The 13,416-nt window shown below is 40.5% G+C and overlaps 1 protein-coding gene across 1 annotated transcript; it reads left to right on the top strand.

Annotated features, from left to right (window-relative positions):
• Window positions 1-848: 848 nt before the first annotated feature.
• SLC6A4 (solute carrier family 6 member 4) lies at window positions 849-13,416 on the top strand. The gene is made up of 13 exons (XM_009952412.2): window positions 849-1,314; window positions 2,066-2,200; window positions 3,010-3,229; window positions 3,657-3,795; window positions 4,184-4,318; window positions 6,323-6,426; window positions 7,240-7,367; window positions 7,724-7,836; window positions 8,600-8,731; window positions 9,841-9,940; window positions 10,308-10,408; window positions 12,415-12,582; window positions 13,325-13,416. The coding sequence occupies exons 1-13, from the start codon at window positions 852-854 to the stop codon at window positions 13,397-13,399; spliced, it is 2,013 nt and encodes a 670-aa protein (XP_009950714.2). The 5' UTR covers window positions 849-851; the 3' UTR covers window positions 13,400-13,416.

Here is a 13,416-nt window from a genome sequence, read left to right on the forward strand (position 1 = left end):
ATCAAACTGAAGTTTCCTGATTTTTTTCTTTTTCCTTGTTATTAGTGTTGAGTAAGCATCAAAAGTCAGTTGATGCAAAACCACTGACATTTAAATATTTGTTCTAAACTTTCGTTTAAGCCTTCTAGGTCTACTGCTAAACATAGCAGAGGCTGTGGGATTTCTGAAGAAGGACGGTCATGAAATGTAATTTGTATATGCATTGTTATCTCATATTTGTTTAATTAATTCTTTTCCCTTCATACTGGGTGAATCTAGAAATTGCCAGTAGAGGTCACAGGATGAACTTATGAAAATGAAAATGCAAGCCACACTAACCTCTGCCCTCATTTTTGCAAACTGGGAGTCCCGCAACCTCCCCAGGTGTGAAACCAATGTTCAGAGGGAGAACGTGGTACCAGAAGACAGCAGGACTGTGACTGCCTGTGAGTTGTCCAACAATGCACAAAGTTCAGCAAATCTCACTGAGAGGTACAAGCCAGGTACACTAACTTCTGCTGTAGAAGAGGATGATTGCTTCCTTCCTTTCTCTGTACAAAATCCTGATTGGATTACCTGCTAAATGATTCACATGGCGTGCTGTGATTATTAATTACTTCCGAAAGTATTTTAATCACAGAATCTGTCAGTTGTAACTTGAAAGTTACCAGCATCAGTAAGCGCCGTAATGGATTTTTAACTATTTTTTTGTTTCTTAGAAATGTCTGTGCCTTCAGTCTGATGGATTTAAATATGGAAGAGGATTTCTAAAAGTGCTGGGAATACGCTGGGAATAAACGTGTGGGAAGACAAGCCACAAGGGGACTCCGTGCTGCTGTCCCCCTGCAAGTGATCAGAACAAACCACAAAAAATGGAAAAAAAGGCAACAAGCAATGAGACTGAGCCGCTGACTTCCAGGAAAGATGTCTCAGACTGTAACGAAGGAGAAGACTGTAAAGAGAACGGACTTCTGGTCAGGAACCCTAAATCTGCCCTGCGGCTAGTGGAGGATGGCAATAAAGTCCATCCCAGCCAGGGAGATAAAGGAGAAGCAGCTCAGATCTCAAACGGGTATTCAGCGGTTCAGAGCTCTGTTCCCCGCAATGGAATGGGAGAGGTGGAAGATGCCCAGTGCACTGCCCCGGCAGCCACAACCACCACTACAACCACCACTTCTACCACCTGCGGAGCAGAAGGCCAGCAGCAGCTGATGGAGCTAGAAGACAGAGAGACCTGGAGTAAAAAAATTGACTTTCTACTCTCAGTCATTGGATATGCAGTGGATCTGGGAAACGTGTGGAGATTTCCTTATATATGCTATCAAAACGGAGGAGGTCAGTCACTAGCTTTGTACGCTGTTCCTTAATGCTGAACTTCCTTGCTTATAAATGGATGATATGATGGCTTATTTTATTAACATATGTAACAAATGACCAAGGGGAAATGGCTCACTTTTCAAGGAGGCTGGAAAACCTAAATGCTAGGATAGGATAACTTGGCGCATTAAGATGGAAGAAAGATACTTAGCAAGATGTGATAATCAGCACGGCTAGAAGCTGAGAGCCAGTTAGGTGCAGAACCACCTTCCAAGAGAAAAGACTCAATCCCTGTCCCAAGGAGTATTTTAAAATCAGATAAACCAACACATTGAAACCAACTCCTCAGGGATGCTAGGTCTTAGACCTAGGCATATCAGCCAAAATATAAATCCAATCAAGGAGATCTTGGAAAGGACTTTTGTCTCCCTGATGTAACAAAGGCGTTTTTGCTGAAGAAATAAATTATTTTGTCTGTAGCCCATCTCACAGTCGTATCCATTCTAGCCAGTGCAGTCTTGGTGAATCCTATGTATACTTGTTACAGAAATGTGAGGAATTTGGCCTGTGTGTTCCTTCTTATTCACACTGCTAAGCAGTTACTCTTAAGAGAAGTAACTTAAGAGTGGTAACTCAGCATGGCACACTGGCTGGGGAGGGGAAATGCATTTTCCCTGTGGGATAAAAGGAACTGTTGTTTATGGGGTGCTGGTACTGTTGAAAGAGAAGTCCTATTAAGAGTTACAATCATCTGCTTGCTTTCTTGCAGGAGCATTCCTCATTCCTTACACAATTATGGCCATTTTTGGAGGGATTCCTCTCTTCTATATGGAACTAGCACTAGGACAATACCACAGGAATGGGTGTATTTCAATTTGGAGAAAAATATGTCCTATATTCAAAGGTAAAGGAGGGAAATGGAAAATTACCAAGAGCTTTCTGAATAGCTGGAAGATTTTCCTAGAAAGGTGAAATTTTTGGGTGGGGGGAAAATCTCATAAAACAGCAAGGCTTGGTCTACACAAGATTTTGGCTTTAAAAAGACAGCTTTCATAAAACTTTATGTGCACCTGCAGATATGTGTGTGTGTGTGTGTACTCTTGTATACATGTATGATGTGCAACTCTCAAATTGAGAGGCCAGTCCACTTTCTCTGACCCAAGCCTGAAAATATTTTAAAAAAACAAAACCAAAAAATGTAGTTAAGAAAGTGCAACATTACTGCATCCAAGGCAAAATTAAAACAAGGAAAGAGTAAAGACCTGCTATTTCTACTACAAAGATATTATGGAGAAATGATTCCCCATCTTCAGCCTGGTCTGTCAATTGCTTTCTACCACAGAGTCTTCTAGAGTAAAAGGACCTGTTCTATATCCTCATTTACTCTTGCTCCCAGTGTTACAGCTCTGGTCTAGTCCTTTTTATTTACTGCAAGAGCAAGATGCGTACTTCTAAATGCCAGGAATTTAGGAACAGATGAAAAAAAATATATAAGCATGTTCTGTCTTGATTAAGGATGCTTTTTTGGAACTGGAACCCGAGCATTTCCAAAGCCACAGAAATTGCAGTGTTGTAAACACTTCAGAGGGTATGTGTGCCTCCTGCAGAGCTGCCGTAGTTACTAATTGGAGTTGATGTGATAACCAATTCCTTCCTCTTTTTTCTGGCCTAAAACTTACACTCACTTCATGCAATTATTTCCTGCCTTACTAGGAATTGGCTTTGCCATCTGTATAATAGATCTTTACGTAGCCTCCTACTACAACACCATTATGGCTTGGGCCTTTTACTACCTCGTATCTTCCTTCACGGCGGAGCTGCCATGGACCAGCTGCACAAACGCTTGGAACACAGGCAACTGCACTAGCTACTTCAGCAAGGACAATGTCAGCTGGTCCCTGCACTCCATCTCTCCTGCAGAAGAATTTTATACGTAAGTGCATGTAAGTGAGGACAGTAATTTTAGACAGAATGGTGGAGCATGTAGCAAGCTTTTCTTTGGAGGGGAAGCAGGGCTGTTTATTAATGGTATCCATTTTGGAACTATTCAAATAACTGAATACTGGTAGGTGTGCATAAGCTTAGGGTGTATGGGAGGGTACTCTACATTTTAGATCAGAGGTTCCCAACCGCTGTCAGCTGTCATCACTTATCATTTATCATCACTGGTGTACCATTAATATCAGAATTTTTATTAAAAAAAATATATATATCCAAAATTACATGACTCTGCAGGCCACTTATCAAGGCCTCAGGACTACTTGTAATGCTCAGACCACAGTACGGGACTGTTCAAAGCATACTTAACAGAAGTATTTGTTAAAAAAGTATCTATACTGTGTTTTTCTTTCCTCTTTCAGCCGCCAAGTTCTACAGGTGCACAGGTCCCATGGGCTGGATGATCTGGGGGGCATTAGCTGGCAATTGACCCTCTGTTTGTTGTTAATCTTCACCATCGTATACTTCAGCATCTGGAAAGGGGTCAAAACATCTGGCAAGGTGAATGCTAAAGCAAGATGAATCAACTTGGTACAGTATAGTCTAGCAGCAGTTCTAAATGAGCCAATTAACTTGACAGAGAATTATCTCAGATTGTCTTCGTGACAGGGTTGATAGGCTCATGTATTTGGGAACCACTGACTGTAGAGTGGCTGCTACTGTTGTCCAAGTAATATATAACGACAGTAAGTTATGCCACTGTTCTCCGGACAAGAACAACCCTGCCAAGAGAAAGCGTGGGTATAGACGTGCAAACTGCCTGTTTACAGACCTTCTGAGAAGTTCAGATGAAGATGAACAAATGCTAAGAGCTATGATAAGAATAACTCATTATCACCTGTTAATGTTCCACCCATGGCAAATGCTATCTTACTATTTCCCCTCACAGGTGGTATGGGTGACTGCCACATTCCCTTACATCATACTCTTCATCCTGCTAGTGAGAGGTGCAACTTTGCCTGGGGCTTGGAGAGGTGTCCTCTACTACTTGAAACCTGACTGGCAGAAAATCCTGGCCACTGAGGTAAAAAACATTATAAAAGGGTAGAGATTTGCTTTTAGCATATCAGCATGTACATACTTCAGCATCTTCAGTATCTTCAGCATAGAGCATGATTAAACAGATGTCTTAGCATAGACTTCAAGCTCTTGTTTAAACAGTCATGCTATTCTTTCCATAATTATAAAGGTTTTTTGTAAAGATTAGAGTCTGCCATCAATTTAGCTTGAACTAATAGCAGAGTTCCCATACAGTGGTTGAATAGAATTAGCGGTACGATTAGGAAGAAAACAAGTGACCAAACAATTTTTCGCCAGGAAAATGGTGAACAGCCTGACATTGGGCAAGAAGCTATGATTGCTGCTACACTGCAACAAAATCCTTTACCTAGGACAGCCCCACTGAGCAAACTAAATTTACTAACCTCTAACAACTGGTCGGTCTAGCTGCAGTTTTTTTGGCTGTGAGGGAATCATTACACCCTTGGGCAGGCTTTTCCACAGCCCAACAGTGTCCACAGTTGCCCGTGTTTAAATAGTACATGTCACTTGAGTAGAAACTTCAGATCTCCGTCCTGTGGCAAGCTTTGGCAGATAAGCCCAAGGAGATTCTCTGGAGCCAACAACTAAAACGTGACTCAGTAATGCATGCAAGTGCATGTGGAGAAGGAATAAATCAGTTTGGCCTGCGTAGACCACCAAGGTTTGAAATGAAAGGAGGAATGAGGACAGGACTGAGCTAAGCAACAAGCCCCAGGCATTCCAGTATCTAATTCAGGTTTGAACTCTGTGGATGACAAGTCCCTCAGGCTCAAGGCTGCACTTACTTCACTGCCTATGAAGGTGTCTAGTGAGGAGGGTGATGGAAAAACCCCAAAGCAATAAATACTACAAATATAAAGATTAAAAATTCTAATGTTTGCAAGTCTGCTACTGCCCAGCTGATATGGAGAGTTTTGAATGAAGAGGAAATGAAAAGACACCAGTCCCTGATAAAGCAGCATCTCCAATAAGGGACCACATCTTCTGAAAAAGCAATAAAGGGCATTGATATTGTATTGGATGTATCTGAAGTGAGGACAGCAGATTGCAATCTGTGTGCCGGACGATGACAGAGCTCTGTCTGTGGATGATACAGGATGGCCTCACACGATGGGAGAGAATATTAGAAATGAGTTGTAATGAACTCCATGTTTCAATCAAAAGAGGATAAATGAATGAGGACTTTCACCTTCAGAAGGAGAACTGATATGGTACTTTAGGAACATTGCTCATTAAGGCTCTGGCCACTTTTCAAGTACAACAGGCTTTTCATAACAAGATCATCGCACTTGCATCTGTCATGGCTACAACAAAGCTGAATGGAGTCCTAAGGACTAGGACTGCATCCACATTGTCAGACGTATTTCCATAAATCTAGGAAAAATCTGGGCAGTGATCATCTACTACTTAGCCCAGAGGATGCAGAGCCAAACATAAGACTATTCCACAGCACACAGTCTGGAGGAAGACGGGCCAAGCCCACTGCAAAATCATGGATAGAAAGTTCTCCACACTTTGCAAAACTTGTGTTAAACTGATTACAGGCAAATCACTGTGAATTAATCCAAGATGCTGTCAGAAGCAAAACTGCCAGTGAGCACTCACAGCAGGGTAGAGATACAATACGCACTGCATAGGCACTAAAATTATAGTGGATATTTGCAGCTCTCGCAGATCTACAACAAATACTCATATTTCAACATGCTCTCTTAACAAAATGTTTGTTAGACCGGGATATAGGCAGACTAGTGAAACATGGTTTTAGAACAGAATCGTAGAATCACAGAATGTGTTGGGCTGGAAGGGACCCCCAAAGGCCATCTAGTCCAACCCCCTGCAGTGAGCAGGGACATCTCTAGCTAGATCAGGTTGCCCAGAGCCCTGTCAAGCCTGATCTTAGGTTTTGTAGGCCTAAGTGATAACTCTGACTATGCCAAATTTATTCAATGTTTCACGTCGTTTTTCCTTGATCTTCAATATTTTTCAGGTTTGGGTGGATGCAGCAGCTCAAATTTTTTTCTCCCTTGGTCCAGGTTTTGGGGTCCTATTGGCTTATGCCAGCTACAACAAATTCCATAACAACTGCTACCAGTGAGTTCTACCTTATTCTCTAAGTAAAACCGAGATTAAAAAAATGTAACTGTGGGTATTTACAAAAATACTACTATCTAAGTAAAGTTATTTATTATTATTTATCATATTACTTATTTTCTAAGTAAAATTGAGTTTAAAAAGTGTAACTGTGGGTATTTACAAAAAAAGAAATATGGTACTGGTGAAAGGCACTGAATTGTCAGACCTGTGTACACACAAATCAGACAGAAGTGTAACAGAACAAAAGTCCATATTGAAAGAACCTACTATCTGAAACATTTCTTCTCTGCTGTGCCTACCCTAAAGAGAGATAATCTCTACCAGCTACAGCAAGGAGTAAAATGTAGAAACCCGCCACAACAAAATGGACTAAACCCCTGCAAAACAATCCCATTATAATTGTTTAGTCTCAGCAGTCAGTTAGGAAACGACTTTAGAGTCTTGAGCTGAAAGGCAATTTACAGTTGTTTCTTTGTTGTCTCAAAAAACTCTATTTATAACTTGTAAAGTAAAATTCTCAATTCTTTAATACTATAGCAAATCCTATTTTTTAAAACGACCGCTGTACATCCAGCATTCAATCCAGTGTCAGACTAATCTTACAGCAGCTGTTTGATGTTGAAGAAGAAAAAGTAGTCCTTTTTTTTTTTTTTCCTTCTTTCTTTCAAATCTTCTGCTTGTTTTTTTTTCACTGTATTCTCCTAGTTTTCCTAGGACTCTATCCAGATCTTTAACTGACCCCATCTGGTAGTAAACTACCCTTTCTAGCAGATGCCGATTCCCTGATATTAGTTAGGTCTTCTGTTGCAGAGATGCTCTGGTTACCAGTACCGTGAACTGTGTGACTAGTTTTGTGTCTGGATTTGTCATTTTCACTGTGCTGGGATACATGGCCGAGATGAGGAATGAAGATGTATCAGAGGTTGCCAAAGATACTGGTAAGCTAACTTTTTGTACACATCTTGCAAAGTTCTTCTAAGGTAGAACATAATTGTATTATTAGCTTCTAGATTGAGAACAGCCCAAATTATGCAAAATATTTAGTATATAAATCAGGATACTGACTTTTATAAGTGCACTATTATACAGTACAGCTAAAAGATTGCTCCATAAAGACAGCACATGGAGGTCATATTGTGTGCAGCTTCATAGATGTGGTGGTAACCACACACTGTAAAATAGCCCGGGGGGAGAAGTTTTCCCCTGGAAGACAAGGTGGTGCAGTGAAACAGCCTGTCCTCCTCGCAGCAGTACTGTGCTAACAATTATCCCCAATTGTCTGTTCTGCTGTCAGGACCCAGCCTTCTCTTCATTACGTATGCCGAGGCCATTGCAAACATGCCTGCTTCCACTTTCTTTGCCATCATCTTTTTCCTGATGTTACTCACGCTGGGATTAGACAGCACGGTGAGTAGACAGTACGTGAAACTCCTCAGATACTTGGTGCATGGCCTTACCCCTGCAAACATGGGAAGAAACAGAATTACAGATGTTGCACTGTCACTAAGGGGTTTAAAGAAGGAGTGGCATCTCCGTGTGCCTTCTCTAAGACAGCAACTATTACTCCAATTTTGACCTAATTAGGCCTAAATAAAATTAAATGATTGGTCAGTGCCATAGTGTGACAATTGGTAACAGACCTGGAAACAGAACCAAAGCACTCGTAAACTCCTTGTTGAACACAGTCTTCCAGGCTCCCTCTCTCTTTGTAAACTTATAAAGCAATTATTAAATTTTGGAATTTTTTCACACTGATTGGATTTAAAAGGTGGGAACTGGAGATGGTCTTCTCAACAGCACTGTGAAAAGGAGATGTTCTTGCCACGCAAGCCTATTGTTATAGATGGAGAATCAGCTCCTTCCAGGAAGGCTAAATTCAGCGGGTTTCACAATCTTGGTTCCACTGAGCCACCACCTACCACTCACCAGCATCCTATTACTTGTGATACAGCACTTCCTCTGGGTGACAGGCACTTCCTACAGATACACGAAGACTAAATCCCCACGTTAAAGAGTTTAAAAGTTCTCAAGAATGTCTAAACAACAGTCACACCAACTCTACAGGCAGAATAAAGCATCAGCGCTTCAATCCTTTAAAGCCTCACTGAAACGTACTTGAAAGCAGGTAACACTGCCCTCTTTTTTCCAGTGATTTTTCCATGCTTTTCAGTTTGCAGGACTAGAGGGAGTGATTACTGGAGTACTGGATGAATTCCCACATGTCTGGAGCAAACGCAGGGAATTGTTTGTCCTTGGTCTCACCATCGTTTGCTTTTTGGGGTCATTAGCAACCCTCACGTTTGTAAGTATTTTACCCGCTCCTCAGCTTTCCTCACTGGCAGTTTCCTGCAAACAACACCTTGCAGAGGGTAGTATTTTTTGAAGAGAGTTTCAAGAAATCAGATTAAATCTCCAGGCTGTTTTCTTTATGCATTAGAAATCTGTATTTGGAATGAATGCGAACAGTATCTCTCACTAGGAAATGTGTTGCAAAATGATCCTGCTGCAATTCAGCAGAGCTCTAATGTGCCACACATCATAAATGACGCAGCCATTGCTCCACCTGCTGAATCAGTAAGCAACCTTCCACGTTTTGTACGTGGTTTACTTGTTCTCAAAAGCTCCATGTTTAAAAATAATATGAATTGTCATTTTAATTTTCCCAATGTTTGAGACGTATTTTGAATTTAAAAAAAAAAGAATTATCAAAAATTTATCTGCTAGAAAATGCTGTAATTGCTGCTGTTCTCCAAGAATTTCTAGCAATTAATTTTCCGGCTCTTCCTCACCGAATCAGGCCAGAAATCATGATCAGTCACACCAAATAGTTCCTGTGGGGCTTGTGGGATTTAATTTTCACAAGCAGCAACATTTTGAATAACGAGTGTCATGATCATAAGGGACAAGGAAAAAATACACTGCTTTCCTGTCACATTTCACACCACTTGCTCATTTATGTGCAAATTCCTTCTCACTTAAAGCGTTTGTTGTAACAGGAGGCTTAGTTCATCTCCGAGACACAATGCTCTCCTCCTTTGTGGTTCTAGATCCCAAATGGAAAGAAAGCAACACCTTATTTATTTCCTGGTCAGTAACCATGACTCCCACTGGAGAAAGATGCCATCACAGAAGGCATGCAAACAGCCATCCCATCAACCCCCACCACATCTCATTTCTTCATCAAAACCCAGGTAGAAGTGCCAGCAGATTCAGTTTTAGCTCTTCTGCATGGCAGCCCCACTGGCGAAACATGTTGACAGAGAGTGAGCAGATCAGCAGCATGCTCAGGGATTTCACTGGCAGGACCAGCCACAAAGTGGCAGAACTGACTGAGGACAATAACGCGCGTGACTATTATAGGACCTCCCTCACTGGATCTTTGGTTCACTGATAACACGATCTCCTTTCTAGGGAGGTGCGTACGTGGTAAAGCTGTTTGAAGAATATGCCACTGGTCCCGCTGTCCTAACCGTCGTGTTTCTGGAAGCAATTGCTGTGGCCTGGTTCTACGGTACGTCTGCTGCCACAAACAATGCCAACCCAAACTCCTGAGCTTCTGCCGCGCAGCATTTCCTCTGTTTCTGCAGACAAGATCACTGGTGTCTCCAAAGAGCTGACCAAACCTTTTTATAAAACCCACTGATTACCAAATCTGTGAGAATTATTAATTATTCTCTGACAGAAGCACAGTGACATCTGAAATAACAAGAGCTATAATTCAGAATAATTAAGGATTTAATATAATGAAGAGTTATAGGAACAGAACAGTCTTTCATGATGGATTCTGAATTTATTTGCTGTGCATACAAAATGCTGTGCATCTACTTATGAAAAACTTACATCTGCTGTCATCACTCTCCTCCCACTTGTCTCCACAGGCATCACCCAGTTTGGCAATGATGTGAAAGAAATGCTCGGCTTTACCCCAGGCTGGTACTGGCGAGTTTGCTGGGTAGCAATTAGCCCCATCTTCCTTCTGGTGAGTTTTCTTTATAGCTTTTTCTTTCCAGCACAAGAAAACTACCATTGAACAATGCACCTACTTAGCCTTCTAAAAGCTTAATTACAGAATTTTCTTGTGAAGTTCTTCAGTAACAATTCTTGTTAAACCGAAAAGGCTCAGTCAGTGAAAGATCCAACACAATGCTGCAAGGTCTTGTTAATAAATCACTATTTTAAGGATTTTTTTGTAGATGAACTAGCTAAATAAGGCTGGTTCTGAATAACTCCCCTCCTTCCCTCTGATGATCAAAGTTAGTGTGTTTTGTTGCTTTATATTTACTTCAGCAAAATGAAGCAATAAAAGATGGTGATGAAGCATACTGTCTGGGGAGGAAAACCAAGATAAGTAAATACACTGTCTCAGCAACTGCTGACTGACAACTTTACAATATTCCACTTAAAATATACAGCTGTTAATTGCAACCTTTATAAATCTGTAATTCAGAACTGGAAGTACTGTCCCAATGTTTGACTTGGCAGTATTATTGGTAACGCTTTAACATAAAGTGTTCATTTCCTGATCCAAGATTAGTTCATGCTATCTTTTATTGTTATTAGCCTTAGTGGGAGCAGAGCGGGACAAGATGGAGTTTATGAAGCACAGAATGTAGATTTAAGACCTACAGAGTGAATTCAAAACACTTGTAATGATCAATGCGTAATTAACAGATTTTCATTTTATTACCCCTAGAGAAAGAAGGGAAGAAAAGGCTATAAATAAAAGTGTGACGCCACAAACAGCCTTTATACTAGTGTTGCCTTTGTGATCTGAAACCAGTAAAATAAACAGAGAGGAATACAGCTCTGGTGACGGGGTTACTAGGCAGAGCTATTTGTATTCTCTGTGGAAACTAAACTAAAACAAGGAAAGCCCAGGAGGTAGTTTGTTATTTCTGTGCGGAAATTTTGCTGGTAATCCTGATCTTCTGATGATACTCTGGAAAAAACAGAGTCAGAGATCCTTCCAACAATAATCACAAATAATGTTCCTACAGTATTCAACTAAAAGTATTTGCACAAGAAATTTTTCAGTCATGAAGGATACACACAGGAAAATGATCTAACAGCATTAATCGAGCCGGTGACAGAATACTATATCCACACTAGTATTATCATTTGTAAAAGCTACTGAAGATCCAAAAAATGCTATGGAAAAAAATCACAGGACAGGTAAATTTGTAGAAAATAAGTAACAATGAAAAAACCAGAATCTGTATAGCTTATCACAGAGAAAGCTGAAAGCTGCCATGATTACCGCAGGAAACTACTCGAATGGTATTTGAAAGAGTATTAAATGGGTCTACAACCCAATAGAGGCCAGCATAAAACAACAGCATAGCGGCTGCAAGTTAAATTCGGAGAAAGCAGAATTGACACTGATCGTGATTAAATATGGGACAAGCAGCTAAAGGAAACCACGCAATTCCTGTTTCTGGTGGCTTAAAATTAAGAAGATGCCTCTCTGGAAGAGATGCTTTAGCTATGACCAAGACTCAATACGAGGGAGGGTAACTGGATGAAATTCTACACACTGGAACCAATCAATCTGATTTTGCCCATCTAACATCTTTTTATCCTTCAAATGTACAAGCGTGGTCCTGAATTTTCTCTCTAAAGCTTCTTAAGCAAGAAACACCACCACATGTATTTATGGAATAAGCCATCCACAGGAGAATTTTTACCTAGCTCCTTTCAGTTAGTGGTTGGGCTATACTCTAAAGCTCCTGAGCTCTTTTAAACTTCCTGAAGATAAGTCTGGATATTCAAGTGTGGGATTGGGTTTTATTTGGTTATGCGGGGTTTCTTTTTAAATCCATACTAACGTCATTTAGGGTTGTTTTCAGTGTCGATATATATTTAATCCTTATTGAGTCCTACTCATTTTTTTTGTAGTTCAATGCTATGCTGGGACACAGAGTTCTCTAAAATTAATTGTGTGCCATCAAAACACAGGTATTCACACGTTGCTATTTTCTTTTTCAGTTTGTCACTTGCAGCTTTCTGTCCAATCCTCCCAAGCTGCGGCTTTTTGATTATAATTATCCCTACTGGACCACGGTAGTGGGTTATTGCATAGGAACCTCTTCTGTCATCTGTATTCCAATCTACATGGTTTACCGGTTGATCATCACTCCAGGAACACTGAAGGAGGTACCCACGATGCTCTGTTGCTTCTCTTTGACTTAGGAAGGAGGCGATTCCTAGAAATATTATGCGTAGATTTTTTTAGGGTCTGATGACCTGGGACCTGAGGATTATGGCTGTTCTGTTCCCAGCCAGCTGATAGCTAATTGTCTTCTGCCCATTCCGAGTGATTCCCAAATCTCCCCAGGTCTTACTGAGGCTGTTGACGTATTGACATAAAATATTAAATCGAGTAATTTTTTTTAAGCTCTGGTGAACTGGAAGCTTTTCCTAGAAACCACAAAAGACACAGTATCATGTGAACAAGGCAGTGAAAGATTGGTTCCCTTGGGTATGTCTGTAAGAACAAGTTTCTTTTTCTCTCCCACACTTAAGATTTCTCTGCCATAAATCTGTGGCAGCCTGTGACATTTTTGGGATTTCTCGTATGTTCACATAAATACTATTCAGAAAGAACATGTTCAGTTGGCTCAGGGCATCCAAGTAAATTGCATTAATATGACATCTGTCAAACTTTGATTCAAATTATATGTTACAAGTAATTAAAAAACAATGCTGTGTACTTCTATAGCATCTTATGTCTTCGTAGTGCTGAGATAACAGAAGCCTGAAACATCCTTGTGTTGCAGTTTGAGGTGTAACTCAAACTAGAGTCATATTTTTATTACAAATATCTTTTGAAATGGCTGTCATGTTATGTATTGCCTTTAAAATTAATTGATTTCTAATACTGATTTCTGTCCAACAGCGTATTCTGAAAAGCATTACTCCAGAAACAGCTACAGAAATTCCTTTCGGAGACATCCGCATGAATGCAGTATAAGCTAACCTGTGTTCTGA

This window comes from Leptosomus discolor, chromosome 18, assembly GCF_034619465.1.
Source record: "Leptosomus discolor isolate bLepDis1 chromosome 18, bLepDis1.hap2, whole genome shotgun sequence".
Classification (NCBI taxonomy): Eukaryota; Metazoa; Chordata; class Aves; order Leptosomiformes; family Leptosomidae; genus Leptosomus; species Leptosomus discolor.